Source organism: Camelus ferus, chromosome 1 (assembly GCF_009834535.1).
Source record: "Camelus ferus isolate YT-003-E chromosome 1, BCGSAC_Cfer_1.0, whole genome shotgun sequence".
Classification (NCBI taxonomy): Eukaryota; Metazoa; Chordata; class Mammalia; order Artiodactyla; family Camelidae; genus Camelus; species Camelus ferus.
This window is the reverse complement of record NC_045696.1, coordinates 69,111,669-69,132,976: the sequence shown is the minus strand read 5'-3', so window position 1 is coordinate 69,132,976 and position 21,308 is coordinate 69,111,669. Positions and strand designations below refer to the sequence as shown.

General features: G+C 40.7%; 1 protein-coding gene across 2 annotated transcripts; it reads left to right on the top strand.

The window, feature by feature from the left end:
• The first annotated feature begins 336 nt into the window (after positions 1-336).
• Positions 337-21,071, top strand: KNG1 (kininogen 1). 2 transcript variants are annotated; one of them, XM_006195675.3, is made up of 11 exons: positions 352-765; positions 3,008-3,118; positions 4,554-4,638; positions 9,128-9,300; positions 10,427-10,534; positions 11,914-11,998; positions 12,883-13,055; positions 17,035-17,142; positions 17,255-17,341; positions 18,759-18,836; positions 20,821-21,071. In XM_006195675.3, the coding sequence occupies exons 1-11, from the start codon at positions 571-573 to the stop codon at positions 20,899-20,901; spliced, it is 1,284 nt and encodes a 427-aa protein (XP_006195737.3). In that variant the 5' UTR covers positions 352-570; the 3' UTR covers positions 20,902-21,071. The 2 variants fall into 2 exon arrangements, with proteins under 2 accessions (XP_032338489.1, XP_006195737.3); XM_032482598.1 differs by lacking the exon at positions 20,821-21,071 and having other exon boundaries at positions 337-765; positions 18,759-20,738.
• Positions 21,072-21,308: the final 237 nt, after the last annotated feature.

The following is a 21,308-nucleotide window of genomic DNA, read 5'->3' as shown; positions in this document are numbered from 1 at the left end:
CCTGGTGTGGGACCCCCAGCACTCACTATGTCCCTGTGTGTGGCGACAATCATGCAATATGATGGCCGACAGCTTGCTTCTCTGCAGCTAGCTGTCCTGCAAAGAAATTTTATTGAAAGGTGTTTGCACACTGTACTCACTGTTGCATTGTTGTCACATGCAGTGACCTTCATAAATGGCTTTGGGAAAGTCACAAGGGAATAACAGAGGTGGTTGGTGTTTTTTTCTCCTCCTTAATTAGAGTCTGCTCTGATTTGCTAGATAAGGTTGTGCAATCACTGGGAAATGTGCTCTCTGCTCTCACATGCTCCCCAAATACAAACAAGCAGGTCAACAACCCGAGTGTTGTAACATTTCAGCCCAAAATCTGCTTAGATACCCCAGCAGGGCCATTTGTCCTTTTGGAATTGGGCAAATAGTTCAAGGCAGCAGCAATCAAAACGAGGGCTTCACAGAGCTGTGGCAGAGAGAGGAGAGCCAGGAGAAGACAGAGGCTGAAGACAGTTAAAATCAGCATCTAAATCAGGCTCTCAATTCTTGGTGAAACTCCCAGAGGGAGACTGTTAAATCATGAAATTAATCGCCATCCTTTTCCTTTGCTCCAGGCTGCTACCAAGTTTGACCCAGGAGCCCTTCTCAGAAGAAATTGACTGCAACGACCAGGATGTATTTAAGGCTGTGGACAGTGCTCTCAGGAAATACAACAGTGAAAACAAAAGTGGCAACCAGTTTGTATTGTATCGTGTAACTGAGGTCAGGAAGACGGTGAGTGAACTGTGATTAACTTTGAAGTCATTTGGGATTTGTGCTGTCACTCAGAGTCCAGGCCTCACACACACACACACACACACACACACACACATACACACCAATCACCAAAGAACTGATAATCAAAGGGAAGCTTACATCTCTTAGAAAGGACCAGCACCCCTCTCTGGCCTTGCAGGTGGAGGCAGGGGTATAGCTAATCCTTGGGTCACCAAGATTGTCTTCCTGGGTGATCAGAGAAGCAGTGTCCTAGGGTGACATGAAACAAAGGTAGATGGAGTAGTCTGAAAAGGACTACACAGAGTAGGAGAATCCAGGGACTGAGGCTGCAGCAAGAGGATTTACTGGGTGACCGAATCTAGACTGAAATATGAAGACCCCCAGACCTCAGGTGGGGAGGGAGCGCCCAAGGGGACAGATCTAACAGATACTCTGATTTCACTTACATGTGGAATCTAAAAATTCAAACTCACAGACATGGAAAGTAGAATGGTAATTGCCAGAGACTGGGAGGCAGGGAAAATAGGGAGCTGCTGGTTAAAGTGTATAAACTGTCAGTTATGAGATGAATAGGTCCTGAAGCTGTAAACTACAGCGTAGTGATTTATAGTTAATAATACTGTATTGTATACTCAGAATTTGTTAAAAGACTAGATCTTAAGTATTCTCACCACAAAAATAAAGGTGGTGAGAATTAGCTTGTTTGTGTTAATTAGCTTATTTACGGTAATCATTACACAATGTATATGTGTGTCAATTCATCACTTTGTACACCTTAAATATATACAGTTTTCACTTGTCAATTATTCCTCAATTAAGCTACAGAAAAGGGAGGTAGGTCTAAGAGGACTCAGAAGTGAGATTAAGTTGGCTCTACTGCATAAGACGAAATAACTACCATGAAGTCCGTATGGCTGAATGCATCAAGGTGACAGCCATTTCCACTTGGGATTTAGTATTTTTTATCACTGACTGATGCACTCAAGATGGAAACAAATCCTGATAGGGAGTGTGACTTCAAGAAATACAAGTCTTTCCATAGTTGTTTAAATGAATTTCATTGTAAAATTTTATGTTTCTGTGATAGTTAAGCAATTGTTTACTTAGGTGGAAAAAGATTCCAGCCATTTGACATTATGAGGAAAAAGGAAAAAGCCCAGGGGACATGTTGGTTTTTCCTTTTTTCTTCTGAAAGTAAAGTCCAGCCTTTCTGTTTCACAAGCTTGTGTGGTCGTGTGAGTCCTGGTGTTCTCAAGCAATGGCTTACTGGTGTTGTCCTTATTGGCTGACATCCACAGCAAATGGGGTTTTTTATTCTAATGTGTCCACAGAATCACTCCTTACCTTTCCTTTGCTGTGTGCTGTATGCCATGACCACTTAGGTTTTATTGAACTCTGAGACCTGGAAGGAATATTAGAGACTATCATGTGTGAACCATCACCTCCTAGACGCAAATCCTGTAGTGAGAACACAGCCCCTCCAGCCAGGAGGCCTGTGACCCAGGCTGACTCCGCCTCTACACGGTGGGGGCGCTGCCTGAGCCAGGCCTCACCGCCTGGGGCCCCCTTTCTCTCACCTACAAAGTGAGAAGCTGGACATCATCACTTCCCAGGTCCTTGGCTGCTCCGACATGCCAGGATGCTGCATCTGAAAGATTATCTAACTCAGCCCCTTTGCACCTTTAAAGTTTTACTTATTATTCCATGACATGCTAGAATAAATAACAAAACAAAGCAAATTAAAATACTAATATGACCCAAAATTAATCCCATCATCCAAAGATAACTATTACTTTTTTAATGAAAAAAGGTTTCTGGTTTATTTTCTAATTGAAAAAATAACATATGTTTGTTTTTTAAAAAGTAGACAATTCAGGAATGTTTGTTTAAAGTAGAAAGTGAAAGACAATTTTACTCCTACTGCTGAGAGACACACATTTTAACAACTTAGCTGCATAATTTTCCAGACTTTTAAAAATCGTGTGTTTACCTATAAATTGGTTTCTACAAAGATGGGCTAGTACTATGATACTACTTTGTAACTTAAAATATATATATACTTGTAAATAGTAAACTATGGACATTCTTCCAAGTAAATATTTATAGACTTTCAATATTTTTAATAAATGCTTTTGCCTTCATTGAATCAAATCAGGATCAAATATTTGTAACTGCCCCAGGTCCTACTCGAATAATTTGCTCTTGGGTCAGATGATCCCTTTTGGTTGCTGTTTTTCAGGATAATCCTGACACATTTTATTCCTTCAAGTACCAAATCAAGGAGGGCGACTGTCCTGTTCAAAGTGACAAAACGTGGCAGGAATGTGACTACAAAGACTCTGCACAAGCTGTGAGTGTGTGGGAGGTTCCCAGGCTTCTTCTTCTCCGCAGAGCATGCCAGGCTTTCCCGCCAGTGGTGGGGGTGACTGATACGTGGAGCTGTTTGTGAGGGACGCATGTGAACCCTCAACTGTGTGGAACAGTCAGACACCTGATGTCTGCATCCTCACACACACAGAAGGGGCATGGAGAGGCCAGCAGTTAAACATGGAGAAAGCCCTCCCATAAGAAAAGGACTCCAATGACCAACTGGGACATGTGGGCCAGACGCCAGAGAGACAATAGTTCGATACCTGGGCTGAGATCTGGGCTGAGCTGGTGAGGGAGAGTGTGGATGCTTCAACTGCGTGGGCCTGAGTGCCAACCCTGCTCTACCTCCAACTAGCTGACCACTCAGAACCTGTGAGCTCGCTCATAAAGAGAGAGAAAGTTGACTTCATCAGGTAGTTGGAGGAAGAAATGAGATCCGTTATGCAAAGGGCCTTGCTTTAATAACACTGGCTGTCCTAACCAAATGTCTAACCTGTGTGGCACAGCACAGCTGATTATTTGGACTTAATTAAGGGAGGCTGTGATGGTATCTGCCAGGAAGCAAGCCACCCTCTTCACAGTCCAGGGAGTCAGAACACTGGCACCTTGGATGCAGTTTTGTTACCAAAGGCAGATTTGTGTGCCGGATGCACCATGAGGCCAAACAAACTGAAACATGAGTTTGGGGCAGAGAAAAGTTTATCGCAGGACGGAGCAAGAAAAATGGGATGGCTCAAGCCCAAGAAAACCCCGAACTCCCTGAAGGGTTTCAACAAAACAATTTAAAGGCCAGGTGAGGGAGGTGGGTTGCAGGGTACTGATCCGCTCATGCACAGTTCTCTGGTTGATGCTGAGGGAATAGGGTGATCAACAATATCAGCCCCCAGGCGCCAGAAGCTCTGGAGGCCAAGTGCTCTGGATCATCAAGTAGTTAATTTCTTCCCTTTGGTGGCTTTTAGCATGTGAAAAACTCAGGAAATATACTTGAGATAAGATTACCTGGGTTCTTCAGAGAGGAGCTACAGCGGAGGATATGGGGGAGGGGTCTGACCCTGGAAGGCCCCACAAGTCCTGCTCTGGTCACAGTTTGAACATTGACGTCGAAAGGTAAATTAAGAGGAGAGTTTAACAGGCTGGTGTACATCCTGGAGAAAAATATCCCCAGGGCTCAAAACAAAGACTCATATTTTAAAACCTCACCATTTATCCTACCACTCCTCCAAAATCTCATGAATATCAGCGGTTTGTATAAAATTATGGTAGGCTGCAAAACATTCATTCTCACGTCTTGAAACTGTTAGAAAAAAAAAATCTTGACAAATTTTAAAGAAGCAAAGCCAGAGTTAGCAATAGTACTGGGTGGATTTCGTCTGAAAATTAAGATAAATAGTCTCTCTCTTTTTTTTCCTTCTTAGGCCACAGGAGAATGCACAGTGACAGTGGCAAAGAGAAAGAATATGAAGTTCTCCGTGGCTACCCAGACCTGCCAGATTACTCCAGGTAGCTGATGTGTCTGGTGGCACTGCTCTGGGTGGAAAATGACACTTTACTGTGTGTGGCGCCAAAGACGCAGCCCTCCGGGAGGGTAGCAGTTGTGATGCCATTTACAGCCTTGTGGGGGCGCTGGAGGGGTGGAACAGCAGAGTCCTGAGGCTGGGGCCAGGCTCATGTTAGTCATCGCTTTGGCGCTGTCCTGATTCTCTTCCTCAAGAGCAGCACTGTAATAGGTGTATGCAAAAGGCACAGAACTGGCTTCAATTTCAGGCACCACCCTAGTTGGGGGGAAAGCACAAACCTTGAGGTCAGATCTGGTCTGGAATCTTTCAAAGCTGTTCCCCTCCTTGACTTTCCTTTTTCCTTACCTGTAAAAGGAGATCACAGTAATTTCCATTTTGCAGGCTTTTTTGTAGAATGAACTAGATGATTCACCTGAAGATGTAAGCATAGTAGAGCATTAATGATAATCAGGATAAAAGTAATGATAGCTAACATTTCTTGAGCAGTTATTGCCAGCCAAAGTTCTAATCGCTTCACCTGTGTTAACTTTAATCCTCACAACAACCCTATGTGGCAAGTATTAATATCTCCAGTTCATTAAAAAAGAAAAAAGAAAAAAACAGGCAGAAAAAAAAATGGGCAGAAGACCTAAGCAGACATTTCTCCAATGAAGACATACAGATGGCCAATAGCCACATGAAAAGATGCTCAGTATTGCTAATTATCAGAGAAATATAAATTAAAACTACAATGAGATATCACCTCACACCAGTCAGAATGGCCATCATTAAAAAATCCACAAACAATTAATGCTAGAGAGGGTGTGGAGAAAAGGGGGCCTTCCTACACTATTGGTGGGAATGTAGTTTTGGTGCAGCCACTGTGGAAAACAGTATGAAGATTACTTTAAAAACTAAAAATAGACTTACCATATGATCCAGCAATCCCACTCCTGGGCATATATCTGGAGGGAACTCTAGTTCGAAAAGATATATGCACCCCAATGTTCTTAGCAGCACTATTTATAATAGCCAAGATATGAAAACAACCTAAATGTCCACCAACAGATAAGTAAAGAACATGTGGTGTGTATATATATATATACAATAGAATACTGCTCAAACATAAAAATGAATGAAGTAATGCCATTTGCAGCAATGTAGATGGACCTAGAGATTATCGCACTAAGTGAAGTAAGCCAGACAGAGAAAGACAAATATCATATGATATCACTTATACACGGAATCTAAAAAATATGGCACAAGTGAGCTTATTTACAAAACAGAAAAGGACTCACAACATAGAAAACAAACCTGTGGTTTCTGGCAGGGAAAAGGGGGGAGGGATAAATTAGGAGTTTGGGCTTTGCAGATACTAAATACTATGTATAAAATAGATAAACAAGGTCCTACTGTATATTAACGGGAACTATATTCAATATCTTGTAGTAACCTATAATGAAAAAGAATATATATATAGTGTGTGTGTGTGTGTGTGTGTGTGTGTGTGTGTGTGTGTATAACTGAATCACTATGCTGTATGCCAGAAACTAATGCAACATTGTAAATCAACTATACTTCAATTAAAAAAGAAGTCCCCAGTTCACAGATGAGGAAACTGAGGCCCACAGCAGTTAAGTATCTTGCCTGTGACCCCATAGCTAGTAATTAGCAGAGTTGATAAAGTTGGCTCTCCACAAACAAAATTCCTTTGGAACTGAAGTATGGAGCAACTTATCAACAGATATAATCCCTATTAGCTCATTCACTCTTGTGGCAGGGGCACCAGGCACAGAAGAATGGGCACAGCTAGGTGATGTCAGTCACAAAGCCATCCTGGAGTTGGCCTTCTGCAGGATAGGGTTTTAGTGTGTGAGCTCCAGAACGGCATCTTTAGCCACACTATTGAACCTCCCCACAGCGTTAACTGTTCTATTCCGGCCTTAATCGTCTAGATGGAACCCACAAAAACTACATCCCTTAAGTTCCTGCTCTTGCAAGAAGTTGCATTCAAAGAAAAACAGTCCAAAACAGAAAAGAGATTACAAGTAATTAAAATCTTTTGGAGGGAGGCCAGGGAATAGGAGTAGCTTTTTATTATTCAGTTTAAGAACTCCATCTAGTAAGCAAATTTTAACATTATCCAGAGCACAGTGCTTATGGACTATGAGAGAAAAGACTCTGTGCCATGACTTCAGAAATTACCACTGGGTCCACAATCCCTTATCTGAAACCTTTCTGGCCAGATGTGTTTTGGAATTCAAAATATAAAATCTTTATTTTAATTTTAAAAACATCTTCCTAGACATGTTGGGGCAGGGTGGGAAGTCATTCTGTCACCCCTCACACAACTGAGTTTGCCTCTTTCCCTGCTCCTCTCACCCTCAAAAGGCTGCTGCATCTCTCCTCTTACTCCAGTGGGCGCTGCCCTTGAGGTCGGGCAACCCAGCCTTGGGTCTTTTCTCATCTCCCCTTTCACCTCCTGTGTTCATCTTTTTTTGTTGTTGTTGTTGTTCTTCCTCACCTTTCCTACGGGAGCCCCTCTAGTTCTTTAATTTTGCGCATTACCCCGATTCAACCTCAAAGCTACAAGGAAAGGAGAGGGGAAAGCTATGAATATCCACCAAGTAAATCTTTTCCTGACACACATACTTAGGGAGAGAAAGCCGAGAAGCCATTGCCAGGGGGGTTGTGTGGAACTGCTGACAGGAGGGCAGTCATGCAGAGCTCGACTGGCTTCCTGATCCTGTTGGGATCTTACATCCTGCGGTAGTGAGCGCCCCGGGGCCAAGGGGCTTAGGACTCCTTCAGTACTTCCCATTTTGCGCCACAGGTGTTGCAGGTCAGGGCTGCCTGTTATGAACATTACTTCACAATCTGATACAGACTCACTCTTTTAAAAATATATTTTACATTTTTTTAATTGAAGTATAGTCAGTTTACAATGTGTCAATTTCCAGCGTAGAGCATAATGTTTCAGTCATACATATACACACATATGTTCCTTTTCATTTTCTTTTTCACTATAGGTTACTACAAGATATTGAAGATAGTCCCCTGTGCTATGCAGTATAACCTTGTTGTATATCTGTTTTATACATAGTAGTATCGGCAAATTTCAAACTCCCAATTAATCCCTCCCCACTTCCTTTCCCCCATGGTAACCATAAGTTACCAAGGAAAGGAAAGGAAAGAAACAATCCCTTTTGAAATCACATCCAAAAAAATAAAATACTTAGGAATAAACCTGACCAAGGAGATGAAAGACTTCTATGCTAAGAACTACAAAACACTGATTAAGGAAATAAAAGATGATTTAAAGAAATGGAAAGCTATCTCATGGTCTTGGATTAGAAGAATGAGTGTTAAAACGGCCATACTACCTAAAGCAATCTACAGATTTAATGCGATCCCTATCAAATTACCCAGGAAATTTTTCACAGAACTAGAACAAATAATCCTAAAATTTATGTGGAATCACAAAAGATCCAGAATTGCCGGAGCAATATATTGTTTTATTAAAACCCCTTCAGTGGCTTCCCATTCTTCATTCACTTCAGAGGGTCTAGGAATCCCCCAAATTAAGTGGAGAAAGTTGTGAGTACTGCACTTTCCTGGGGGGAGGGGGTGCCATAGCTTACATCAGAGTCTCCAGGGAGCCCGTGACCTTGAAAGACGGTAATCCCTGCCTAGGCTTCCCAGCAGAAGACTCTCCTGTGACTGCTCAGACCTCAGATCACCCTTCCCTCCCCATGAAGCTCTGGTAAGATGTGTGTACACCATGTCCCACACCACTGTCCCTGACTCACCCTGCTTCCTCAGGAGCCATCCATCCTTCTTCTCAGGCTTCACACCTGGGATTGTGAGGCTGACCTTGACCATTCTTCACCCTTCCTAGCTCAGCCTCTTCTCCCCAGGAAAGTCTTCCTGGGGCTCACTCTGGGCTTCTGCCTTTCCAAGCTCTTGCCGAATTACATTGAAATGATCCATCATCAGATCTGTCTCTCCCACTCGACTTTGCTCGACTCCTTCACGGCGGTGGCCACGACTCAGGAATAAATGTATCCACTCAGCCTAGCTCAGCTCAAGGCATGCAAAATACATGTTTGCTGGACTGGAATTGATACCAAACATATTATACCCTGAGCCAGGCTTCAAGGAACTTTAATTAACACTGAAAAAGAAATAATATAACTGTAATGTTTTAATTTTTTTGAGGATAAATTCATGTATCACTTCTGTCATGGAAGATGACTTTGAAATAAATTTAAAATAATTACGCACAATGGTACGTATGGAAGATGTCCCTAGGTGAATCATAGGTTTCTCCCTCCAACTCAGAAGCAGTCTTGTGTTCTTTTTCTGGTGCATACTAGGATTTACTGGAGAGTTTGGGTATCAGGGCCATGCAAATTATCTTACTTACTCAGGGCAATGTATCTGAATGCAAGTTTCGCTCATTAATGCTGTCCTTTTGCCTGCTCTTTGTCAAGCCGAGGGCCCTGTGGTGACCACCCAGTATGACTGTCTTGGCTGCGAACACCCCATATCAACCACGAACCCTGAGTTGGAACCCATTCTGAAACACGCCATTCAACATTTTAACAACAATACTGATCATTCGCACCTCTTTGATCTTGGAGAAGTAAAAAGCGCCTTGAGACAGGTTTGTTCTTTAATTTTTCATTTCTCATTGTAATGTTAAAATTGGTTAGATCTTTTTGGCTTAGGGTTTCATTACCTAAAATAAACCATTGGCTGGAAAAAAAGTATGATTCCATGGCAAGTGAGAGGGAATTCTTCCATGTTCTCAAACGACTAGCTCTGGAGGCAGACTTTCTCTTTAGGCAAAGTGATTCGAATACTGTGATCTGTTAAGGTGGAAAGGGAGACTAACCAGACCCCCTCCTTTGAGATTTGTTTTTAGTGAACGAGTGGTCAGAATTCCATGTTCTTCCTAGAGATGGTGGAATGGAAAAGTTATTCTGGCCTTAGGGTTTTAAGAAGACTATCATCTCCTAGCTATCATGAGGCAAACATTGCCCCAAATATTAAATTGTACCTACAAAGGATGGCACGGCTTGCTAGGTATCCTCTAAATTATAGTTTCTGTATCATCAGAAGAAAAAGTAAATACTTATAAATCTGGTCTTCTTATTGCCTCAGTTCATGAAGCCTTTACCGACAGTTGACTGGACCCTTTGGATTTCAACATCTAATTATGAGTGGCCCCCTTAGGTCTGTTGCATTCCTCTGCTTTTAACTGGACTTCCAACTTGCCTTCATGAAAGATTATGTTCTACTCAGTTCTGTCCATACCCAGCTATCAGGGTGGGACCCTCCCCAGATAAAGCAGGAGAAATCTTACTGCCTGGCAGTCTGGGAACCTAGTGGTAAAGGCCACTCTAGCTTCAAAGTTTTCTTTATCCACCTAGAAAAGCATTATTAATATTTCACAAAATTCAACAGATCATTTTTTTCCTGCTACCTGGCAGAGGAAATACTGCTAGGTCTTACTTAAGGAGATAGAGTAACTCTATCTTATAAATTGCTTTTTGTTTTCAGATGTGTAGCAATGTGTGTGTGAATGTATGTTTGTGTATGTGCTGTGTTGAAGGGTGTGGGAGTCATAATGTGCTCAATATTTATTCAGGTAATGACTTTTGCCTAGTAATAATCATAGTCCACATATCTGAGCACTTATGAAATGCCAGGCAGTATTCTAAGCTCCTCCTAACACTGTACATAATGTTTAAACTGCCCTTTTGGGATTCAATCCCAAATCGTTTCAGGTGGTGGCTGGATGGAACTATGAAATTACTTACTCAATTGTGCAAACTAATTGTTCCAAGGAGAATTTTCTATTCTTAACTCCAGACTGCAAGTCCCTTTCCAATGCTGTAAGTAGGCAAAAATCTAATTATAAAGTTCTTAGCTTTTCATGCCCAGTATTCCCAAGTGTGGGAACTCTCAGCTGTGGTGGAAGACTCGGTCACTAAAATTGGGGATGACAGTCACCAGTTCATATTCACATTTACTTGGCCATCTGAAGTTCACATCACCGGTCAAGGTGCTTACCCACCTAGTGGGAGAATCAGCACATCTGGCAATAAGCATTTACAGATCTAACCAGGGACTAGGAATAGCCTGAGACAAAATGATGCCACAGTCAAGTTTGTCTTTTCATGTCTTCACATTTTCCTACCTCCTTTTCCTCCCTACGTGCTCAACATCCTTATGGGGTTCCCGAGCTCTTCCTGGGACTGTCCCTCACTTCCAACTTGTCTCTGCTGGTTTTCTCGCCTTCCCTTCCCTACCTTTAATAAACACATCTGGATTCTCTCTCTTACTTATATGAACCAAAATTACTTTAAAAGAGAGCGTCTCCGGGTGGCAGGAGTTAGCGCATGTTGAGATGGCTAAGGCATATTGATCCTCCCAGGCATACGTGTGTTTTAGCAGAAGGCTGTGCTTCAGCAAGAAGTGGCTGCCAGCCCTTTAATCTAGTCATTCTACTTCTTGAATTCTATTATATGGGAAGAAAATGAGAAATTCAGACACCAAGATGTTAATTTTGGCATTTTATTAATAGAAATTAATCCTTATCATGTTAGTCATGTCTTCTATGATCTTATTTATTTTTTTATCTATTTTGCCTGTTGTATAATAATTGTATACTAGACTTTCCCACCACAATTATTTATGTCCATTTCTATTCATATATTTTCTGCTTTATGCATTTTGATTCCATGCTTCTAGATAAAAATAAAATTATCTTTCTTCTACCTTTATGAGTTTTTTGTTACCTTGAATTTTACTTTGTCCAATATCAATAATATTCTAGCTCCATTTTTGTTCATATTTGTTTCATATAGCTTTGCTCATCCGTTATGTGTAATCTTTCTTTATCTTTTTTATTATACACTGTTATTCTTGAAGATGTAATACTTTGATTTTGTCCTTAACTTAATCTGAAAGTCTTTGCCTTGCTAAAAGAAAATGTTACCCATTCACTTATATGATTTTTATTTCTGCACTACATATTCTTGGCATCTCATTTCATGTCTGTGTGCTTGTGTGTGTGTATTTGTTGTTGTTGATGCTACTCCCTTGTTGTTTCTTATTCTCTCTTTTGCAATTAGATTATGCATTGTATTGGTTTGTTCTATGTGATGATTTGCAGAGCCAACATCTTATTTTTAATTTTACTAGTCGTTTACTTTAAAGGTTCTTTAAAAATGTTCCTAATATATACTCTTATATGCTTTTTAAAAACCAGGATATTGGTGAATGTACAGATAAAGCACATGTGGATCCTCAGCTAAGAATTGCTTCCTTGTCACAGAAATGTAACCTTTATCCAGGTATGGGATAACTCACGTTAGTTCTCTGATAGTGCATGTGGGTCCCAGACAACTGGCTAGGTCTTTCCATAGAAACAGTGCTTTGGTTCTCATGATGTGCCATGAAGTCTATATGACCCCAGACCTTACGAAGAACACCGTCCCCCATCTCTGCCCCCCTGTGCTACAGCAGGTGCAGCTGAGACTGCTCTGCAAGTGCCCAGAACAGAATATGGTGAGAGAAGGGAGAATTTCTATTTTCTGGGCAAAGTTGGCCTTCAGTATGTCAGCTTGTATTCAAGGTGTGTCTGCATCAGGTATTATAAATTAGGGAAGCAGTATCTCATTTTTAACTACTGACAATAAAATCCTTTCAATTAAAGATTATTTTTCTTGCATGTTCTAATGGGGCAGGGGGTGGGGGAGGAATGCAAGCTTAAGGTCCAGTCAGTATTTGTTATACCAAGCGTTGGCTTTTCTCATACATGGAATACTTGGAAGATAGTTGTCTACATTGCATGATATGAAGCATCACTGAAGCTGCCTGCTCAACAGAATCTCAGGATTTACTATTTCCCCACTAGAAAATCATTCCTTTATGTTAAGCCTTGCTTTTTACAGCTTCCATCAAAAATATAAAAACTTAGGAAAAGTGTGGCTTATTGATTGAGGCACTAACACTTTCTAATTTAAAGTTTCCCTAGACACATTTTAGGGAAACTTCCAATCAGAGGAAAGTTTGGGGAGGAAAAGAGGAGAGACAGTAAAAGCCTGACATACAACCTTCACCTGTTTACTGCTGGGCCTTGGGCTGCCACATGGCCCTCTATAAATGGATGCTGGGAAAGGTACTAGGCTAGACGACTCCTTCAGTGCACAAGCTGATGTAAACCTGCCTCTTTCAGGGGAGGATTTTGTACAACCACCTGGCAAGATTTGCCCTGGCTGCCCCACAGTTATACCTGTCGACAGCCCAGAGCTGGAGGAGGCTCTGAATCACTCTATTGCAAAGCTTAATGCAGAGAATAATGGAAATTTCTATTTCAAGATTGACTTCGTGGAAAAAGCAACAGCACAGGTCTGTAAATCATACTACAAAAATAGTGATATTATAGTCTATGGCAAATTGCTTACTAGTTTGGCCACTGATCTTGGCTCTGAATTGGGAAACTGTGTACCTGGTAAACGGGATCCGGTAGATTTGAATTTCAAGTCCCAACATCAGTGCACTTCTGGTGTGTGATCTCAGGCAAGTCTTTTAAAGCATTTTTTCCATTTTCTATCTGTAAAGGATTACAGGGAGGATCACATAAGACAATGTATGTCAATCACTTTTCAAACTCCAAAGTGCTATATAAATATGAGCAACTATTATCTAATTAATAAAATTCAGGGCTAGGAAAAGCAAGACTTATCCTCTGCCTTTCTAGACTCATCACTCATTGTAGCGTCACTTAGTGTGTTAGTCTCAGCCACATCAGCCAGTTATCACCCAGACCCTCTTCACACACTCATCTTCATGTCATTTGTTCCCTGCCTGGGATGCCATTCCCTCCGACAAATGTACCCTCTGAGGGTTCATCTCTCTTTCCATACCTGTCAACAGAGGATAAGGAGTATCTGGTCTGGAGGTCAGGAGACCCAGCTCTGCTACAGCCTCAGCCACTTGTATCCTGGGTGACCCTGGGCAGTCATTCAGATTCACTTAGCCTTTGTGGCCCCATCTGTAAAGCAAGTGGCTGGGTTAGAACAGCCCAAATCCCTTCCAACTCCAACCACATATGACAGACGTATTCACGGACACATTCTTATTACAGGACCTCAAAACCGGCTTCCCCAAATACAAGCTAATGAAAAGTAATCAAAAGAGAACCAAACTATTACAGCAAACCAACATGATCTTTGTAATCTATGAAAAAAATCTCATTTGAAAAAGTTCATAGTTTGGGCTCAGTAATTGAATTTCTAGAAATTAAAATAGAAGGAGTCTTTAAACAGAATTATATTCATTGCCGCTTTAACTATAGAAGCAAAAAAAAAAAAAAATGATCAGCTGTCCAAATGATCAATAATATAAAAATGATCACATAATGTCTAGCATATCCATACAATGGAATACTAAGGCAGCAATTTTAAAGTATCTTTGTGAGGAGTTCTTTTTAATTCTTTTGTTTTTGTTTTTTAATGGAGGCACTGGGGATTTGCATCAGTCTAAGACTTTTGATGCAAACTGACGAATCACCAAATTACTTGCAATTATTCCAATTTACATTCACACTGCCTAGGTATAAGACACTGGGTAATGGGCTTGGTCTGAACTATATTCCTACCAGCAGTGATACTTCCCACATCTGGCCAGCACAAGGGGCTATCACTGTTTTTCATCTTTGCCAGTGTGCAAGGTTAAAAATCATGTTGCATTGTTTTTTTGATGCATGCATATCCTTGATTATTAATGAAAGTAAACTCTTTTTCAGGATTAATGACCATTTTAACTTCTCTGCAAGATCTGTTTATGTCCTTTGTCCTTTTATTTTTAGTGTCAGGCTTGATATGTGTAAGAATATTGACCCTACCTCATATTTTTCCCAGTTTGCATTCTTACTTTGGTTACTGTGGTTTTTGACAATCAGTTTTCCTTTTTTTCTAGTCAAATTTAGACATTTTCCCCTTCCTTTAGGTTTATTTCCTGTGCTTTTCACCTAAGAAAGATTATCATCCTGAAAGTCAATTAATATTATTTCTATATTCCTGTTTTATTTCTTTAATTTAAATGTTTTAACACATTTGGAAATTGTATTGCTACACAGTCTTCTCCACTTTAAAAACAAAACTTGGGCAGGATGGATTTAAACAGGGAAGACTTCTGATGAGAATGACACGTGATAAGAATGGCAATAGGGGTGTGATTCTGAGGCCCCCAAACAGAAGATGGTATTAGGTCTGCTTTATTCCTCCCCTCTGGACCCCAAAGAGAATTGCGTCAACAGCTATGGTTTGCAATATATTGTCAGCTTTCTTAGGCAACATCACATTGATCAACGGGAGCATCAAAAACAACTGAATTAAGGTATTCTCTGAAAGTAGCAAGAAAATTCATTATCACCAAAGTATAGACCCTAAAACCCTTTCAGAACCTTCTTGCCCAACTTATACACAGCTGGAGTTTAAAAAGTTTATTATCAAATTTATCTTAAAAATTTTATTGTGTTTACCCTGCAAAACAATACCAGAGAAGGTAGAGGAGGAGTTTAGTTCTTCTTATGACTGTTTTCTCTCCCTCGTCCTCCTCCCACCACACTTTCTTCATGTTTAAAAAATAAATAAATTAAATATATATATATACATGAAAAAAGGGGGAGGGCATAGCTCAAGTGGTAGAGCACAGGCTTAGCATGCACAAAGTCCTGGGTTCAATTCCCAATATCTCCTCTAAAATAAATAAATAAACAAACAAATAAATAAATAAATAACCTAATTACCCCCCCCAAAAAAGTAAAATTAAAAAAAACAAAAAGAAAAAAATCATGAAGAGATAAGGAAGACTGTTGCAGTTTGCTTTTACAAAAATGGGATTATACTATCACCCTGGAACTTCATGTTTTCAATAATGGTCAACCCTCTAGGTCAACAGATATGTGTAATACATTCTTTTTGATAGCTACATAGTATTACACACACACACACACACAGTGTTAGTCTGCTCTGGTGATCATAACGAAATATAGACTGGATGACTTAACAACAGGAGTTTATTCTCACAGTTCTGCAGGCTGGGAAGTCCAAAAACCCTGGTGTTGCCCTGGTGAGGGCTCTCTTCTTGGCTTGCAGATGGCTGCCTTCTCACTGAGTCTTTACATTTCAGAGAAAGAGAGACCTCTAGTCTCTGTTTCTCTTCTGTAAGTTTACTAATCCCATCAGGGGGCCCCATCCTCATAACCTCATCTAAACCTAATTGCCTCTCAAAGGCCCTACCTCCTAGTACCAGCACCTTGGAGGTTAGGGCTTCAACATATGCATTTGGGGAGGATATATTCAGTTCATAACACACACACACACACACACACACACACACACACACTTAAATCCTAGAATGAAATACTAACTAACTTGGCCTGGAAATTGGGCCATATTTGTACATGTAATTTAAAAGCATTTTTATGAAGTATACTGTTCAAGTGTGTAAGAAATATGACTTTTAAAAAACTATGCTTGGGATTTTGTTGAAGTCAGTGTTTTTGAAAAAAACACAATGACTTACTTTTTAAGTAGATAAAGTGTGCCTCTTCTGGACAAAAAAAAAAATTGGGGCACAAAATTTTAATGGAAGATAGCATTGCATGATGATTAAAACTGTTGCTAGAAATTAAAATAGTTTCTTAATATAAAAAGCTAGCAGAAGCAAGCTAGAAAATCCAAATAATTTTCCTCATCACATAATTTGATCCACAATTTCTACAGTGGCACTAACTCAGTATTTCTCTGTTCAAGCTTTGGCAGGACAAAGTGTGTTTCAAGAAATTGTCTAGGGGGGTATAGTTCAGTGGTAGAGTGCGTGTTTAGCATGCACGAGGTCCTGGTTTCAATCCCCAGTACCTCCATTAAATAAATAAATAAGTAAATAAATAAATAAATAAACAAACCTAATTTCCTCTCCTGGTGCCCCCAAAAAACAAACAAGCAAAAGATAAAATAAATTGTCTAAGTTTTTCTTCAAGCTCTTCGTAATTCTATTATGACTTGAGCCCTTGAGTTACTAGTGAATTTTGCAGCTGCTAAACAATAAAACTCAGAAAAAGATAAAAATGAAAATTATAGCATGCTTTTCTTTTCCCATTTAGAAAAGAAAATGAGACCAACCAATAGCCAAATATTTTAGACATGCATACAGACTGAAAGTTTTCTTGTCAAACATTTGTGCTTTTGGGGTATAACCCTCATTTGGTCAGCATATAATTAAAATTTCAATATTGTCCCCTAGAAGCCCTTAGGGTAAAATATATGATTTGTTATACAATTTTAAATAAGCTCTGACTTTGTGCTAATTAATTTTCCAGGTGGTGGCTGGAATGAAATATTCTATTGTGTTCAGAGCCAAAGAAACCACATGTTCCAAGGAAAGTAATGAAGAGTTGACCGAAAGTTGTGAGATCAATAAACATGGCGTGAGTAGTAATGCAACTGTAACTACCTGGAAAGATATCTGATGTTTTGTACTTGTCTGTGGATCTCATGAATAACACAGTTCTCTCTTTTGGCTTCTGTTTTCATGGATAGCAAACTCTAAACTGTAAATCTGACGTTCTTGTGGTACCTTGGGAGAAAAAAATTTACCCTACTGTCAACTGTGAATCACTTGCAAAGGTATGATTCTAATTACCTTCTAATTGCTCATTCTAAAAAAGCCATATTTTGGGGTAGAAAAGGACCTATTACTTAAATGAGTTGGGGGACTGTCTTTTTAAAATAACAAGGCTAACATTTCTGTGCTGATCTCTCTTTTTTACGGTAGAAAGGAGAGCAGAAATCCTCTTTATCACTTCTCGCACATTGTCAGTGTCCCATGAGTCAGTAGGCTCTCTCTTAGTGAAATGCAGTTCCTGCCAAAGAGTAACACTAGCTGTGCACCTCAGTGTGTGCCCGAGGTGCTCTGCTTATATCCAAGGCGCTTGGGAGAAATGCAGGTCTCAGATCCCACTCCTTATCTCCTGATCAAAAGGTGCATTTTAACCCAATCCCCAGGGGATTCATACCTACATTCAAGTTTAAGAAGCATTAGTTTGCATTGTTTTTCCCTTTAATTCTTAAAAGAACTCTGGGAGGTAAATAATGCTTTTCCCATTGTCACGGTGGCGACACTAAAAATTACAAAGATGCTAAGGTCCCAGGGTGAATAATGACTGTATCAAGTGCTTCTGCCATCCCAGGCACTGTACTGAGGACTTCACATATATTCTCCTCCTGATAACTCTGAGGCGGGTGCTGTTATTCCCATTTAACAGATGAGGAAAGTGAAGCTAGTGGTGCTCAGATTCAGATCTAAGTCAAGTCAGAGCCCACTCTGTTCACCATGATGTTGATAACTAGTAGGGTCTGGCTTGTCTGACTTCAAACACCATGCTCTTTTCATCACCAAACACTGCCTCCAACCACCATGTTCCCGCAGGTAGTGAAAATGTATGCAGAAAATCATCCATAGATCCCTTTCTTTGATGCAGGTTGCCTCTGCCCCCTTTGTTCTGATTTAGGCTTTTGCCATGTGTAGGTATGTATATAGCCTAACACAAACATTATACAAAGGCTGTGTTTCAAGCTTGGGAACATATTCTAATGTGTCCTAGCTCAACAGAGTGATTGTGGATATATGTATGCTCCCTATATATTCTGTTCATAAAGCCAGTTAGTTTTTGGACAAAAGCAGTAATTGTGCTAATAGAAATAGTATCCATTAATAAATAATGTGCTATGGTTTTATGTAATCATAGGCTTAGAAGATACTCTAGAGGTTATGTAGTTCAACCATCCAATTTTTCCCAGATAAAGAAAAAATTCTCCAGTTTATCATATTATGAAGAACAATAATCAATATCCCCAAATTATAAAATCAATCAAAAGAGGAAAAATATTCATTCTCATCCTTTCTGAACTATTAATGTAGTATTTAAAATCTGGCAAAGACATGCCCCACTGTAAACTGAGATAGCATTGCCAGGTCCCCTTCCTTTCTTCATTGACAGTGTGACTTTCACAGTAATGTGTTCATCTAATATTTCCTGTTTAGACCTCAATGATGAAAAGGCCTCCAGGCTTTTCGCCTTTTCGATCAGTAGGAGTGAATAAAACCGAAGAAGGAAAAACTGTAAGTCCACCCCACACTTCCATGGCACCTGTACAAGATGAAGAGTGGGATTCAGGGAAAGAACAAAGACCCACTCATGGGCATGGCGGGGGCCATGAAAAGCGAATAAAACATGGCCTTGGCCATGGCCATAAACATGAGCATGACCAAGGCCCTGAGCACCTAAAGGGTCATGGCCTTGGCCATGGACACCAAAAGGGACATGGCCCAGCCCATGGACATCCAAAGGGACATGACCCAGCCCATGGACATCCAAAGGGACATGGCCCAGCCCATGGACATAAACACGGGCATGGTCATGGTCATGGAAAACATAAAAATAAAGGAAAGAACAATGGAAAACACAATGGTTGGAGACCAGAGCATTTGGCAAGTTTTTATGAAGATAGTGCTACCTCTTCTCCACAGACACAAGAGAAGACTGAAGGGCCACCCCTCCCTTCCTTAGCCCAGCCAGGTGCAGCCATCACCCTTCCTGACTTTCAGGACTCAGATCTCATTGCAGCTGTGATGCCTAATACACTACCGCCTCCCACAGCGACTGAGGATGATGATTGGATCCCTGAAATACAGATAGAGCCAAATGGCCTTTCATTTGGGCTCATTTCGGATTTTCCAGAAACAACCTCCCCCAAATGTCCTGGACGCCCCTGGAAACCAGTTAATGGAGTGAATCCCACTGTGGAGATGAAAGAATTTCATGATTTCAGTCTCTCTGATGCTGTTTATTAATTTACGCAGTCATGGGTATTTCTTTAACACTGCATCCTTCCCTTTTTTCATTGTCCAAATATCCTGATATAATGCAACAAAAACCATGAACGTTCAGGACAGCCTAGAGAGAAATGGTGAGACTCCCGATGGGGACACCATCAATCTCTAGGGATGACATAAAACTGTAGAATTCGAAATCCTTTCTGAGTCTTCCCCACAAGTTGTCTTAACTAGCACAGAAAACGGACAGACTAACGTGACCTACTGCACGGCCTACTGCAGTTTGCTTTTCTGATAATGAATGTGTACCTTAAAACGTACGTCATCCATTTTCATAGAAAGATTCTTGACATTCTGAATAAAGTGTGGCATCTGGTCCTGGAACACATGTGAAAATAAAGGAAGTCAAGAGAATGAATGCTGAACTTCTTAATGGGGGAAAAATAATAATTAAAACCTCCAGAGGTCACAGAGAGACAACAAATGAGAAAGACAGATTAGCCGAAAGGAGGGCAGGGGAAGAACATTCATTGGCTTTCTGTTTCCAAAATGGGCTAATTATGGCAAACAGTTACTCCCACTTGCCAAAATTATTCTGATAGTTCCCTTTCTGGGTGAGAGGGTTTCTCAAAAGTCAGTAATTTCTGTTTACTCATTAACTACACTTTGCAGCAGGGCTTTCAAATAGGAGCTTTCTGTTTATTTGTTGCCAAGGCTCCACTGAGTAATCCTTAGTTTTTAGCAGCTCTGAGTTTAATGATAAGGATGGAGAGCAGAGGAAGTAATAGAAAGGCAGGTGGGCTGAAGGGAATCTTTTTTTGTAATTGATAAGGAAATATCATGAGATGTGATGCAAATTTTGCTCAGAAATTTTAAAAAATTCCTCTCTGGCCTCACTTTTTAATCACATTATTATTGGTTTTGTTTTTTGCTACAACATTGAAGAATACTGACTTTTGCAAAAGATCATCTTTCATTGCCTTCCAATGTGAGGGGAGCATCTACTGTATAACCCTTGCTGCGCTTTTGCCTGGGGAACAAGACAGGGCTTTAGACAGTGACACACACCTGTGGATGCATGTGTCACTGCTGCTTCAATTTATTGGATGCATTTGAGCCTCTGAGTTTTTCTTTCTTTTCAAATATTATCTGTACTTTCAAATAAAGAACCAGTGATGTCAGGAAGAAGTCTCATCTTGTCAACTGGTTGCTTCACTCTCCTCTGTTTGAGTGAGAACATCCGATTAACGGAGTTTTACTATACTTACAGAGGCACCTCAGGTCCTGCGAGTACAAGGGCCAACCATGGGAGGCAGGGGCAGAGCCAGCACCTGAGAGTGAGGTCAATTGACCAGGGGCAGAATCTCCACGCCTGGCACAATAGCCCCAGGAAGCTCTGTCAGCAGCCCCGCGTGGAAGGACAAGAAGATGGGAGAGAGGTTAAATAGAGAAGAACGCCATTTCATCACTCTGTCGCTGGGCGAAATAAAGTTCCGTCTTGATGTTCTCCCTCCTGGTTTACTCACAGTGGTCTCTTTTGAGTCACACTCAACCTGCAGCAAAATCCAGCTGATCAGAGAGCCAGTGCTCAGGCTCTGAGGCTCCTGCCAGCCGAGGCAGTGTCCCTTACGTGGGGCTTCCGTACCACAGAGACCTCATCGCGGATGCTCAATCGAGGGTTAGTGGGTCATGTTTCTACCACCAATCTCTCTTTCTCCCTTCCCTCCTTTCTCCTTCTCCTGATCCCCAGCACAAAGC

Bases quoted from the DNA above. Each gene is read 5' to 3' on its own strand.
- KNG1 (XM_032482598.1), top strand. From the start codon at position 571: ATGAAATTAATCGCCATCCTTTTCCTTTGCTCCAGGCTGCTACCAAGT. The intron at 9,301-10,426 runs GTTTGTTCTTTA...AAATCGTTTCAG, and splicing joins TAAAAAGCGCCTTGAGACAG to GTGGTGGCTGGATGGAACTA. The intron at 10,535-11,913 runs GTAAGTAGGCAA...TTTAAAAACCAG, and splicing joins GCAAGTCCCTTTCCAATGCT to GATATTGGTGAATGTACAGA.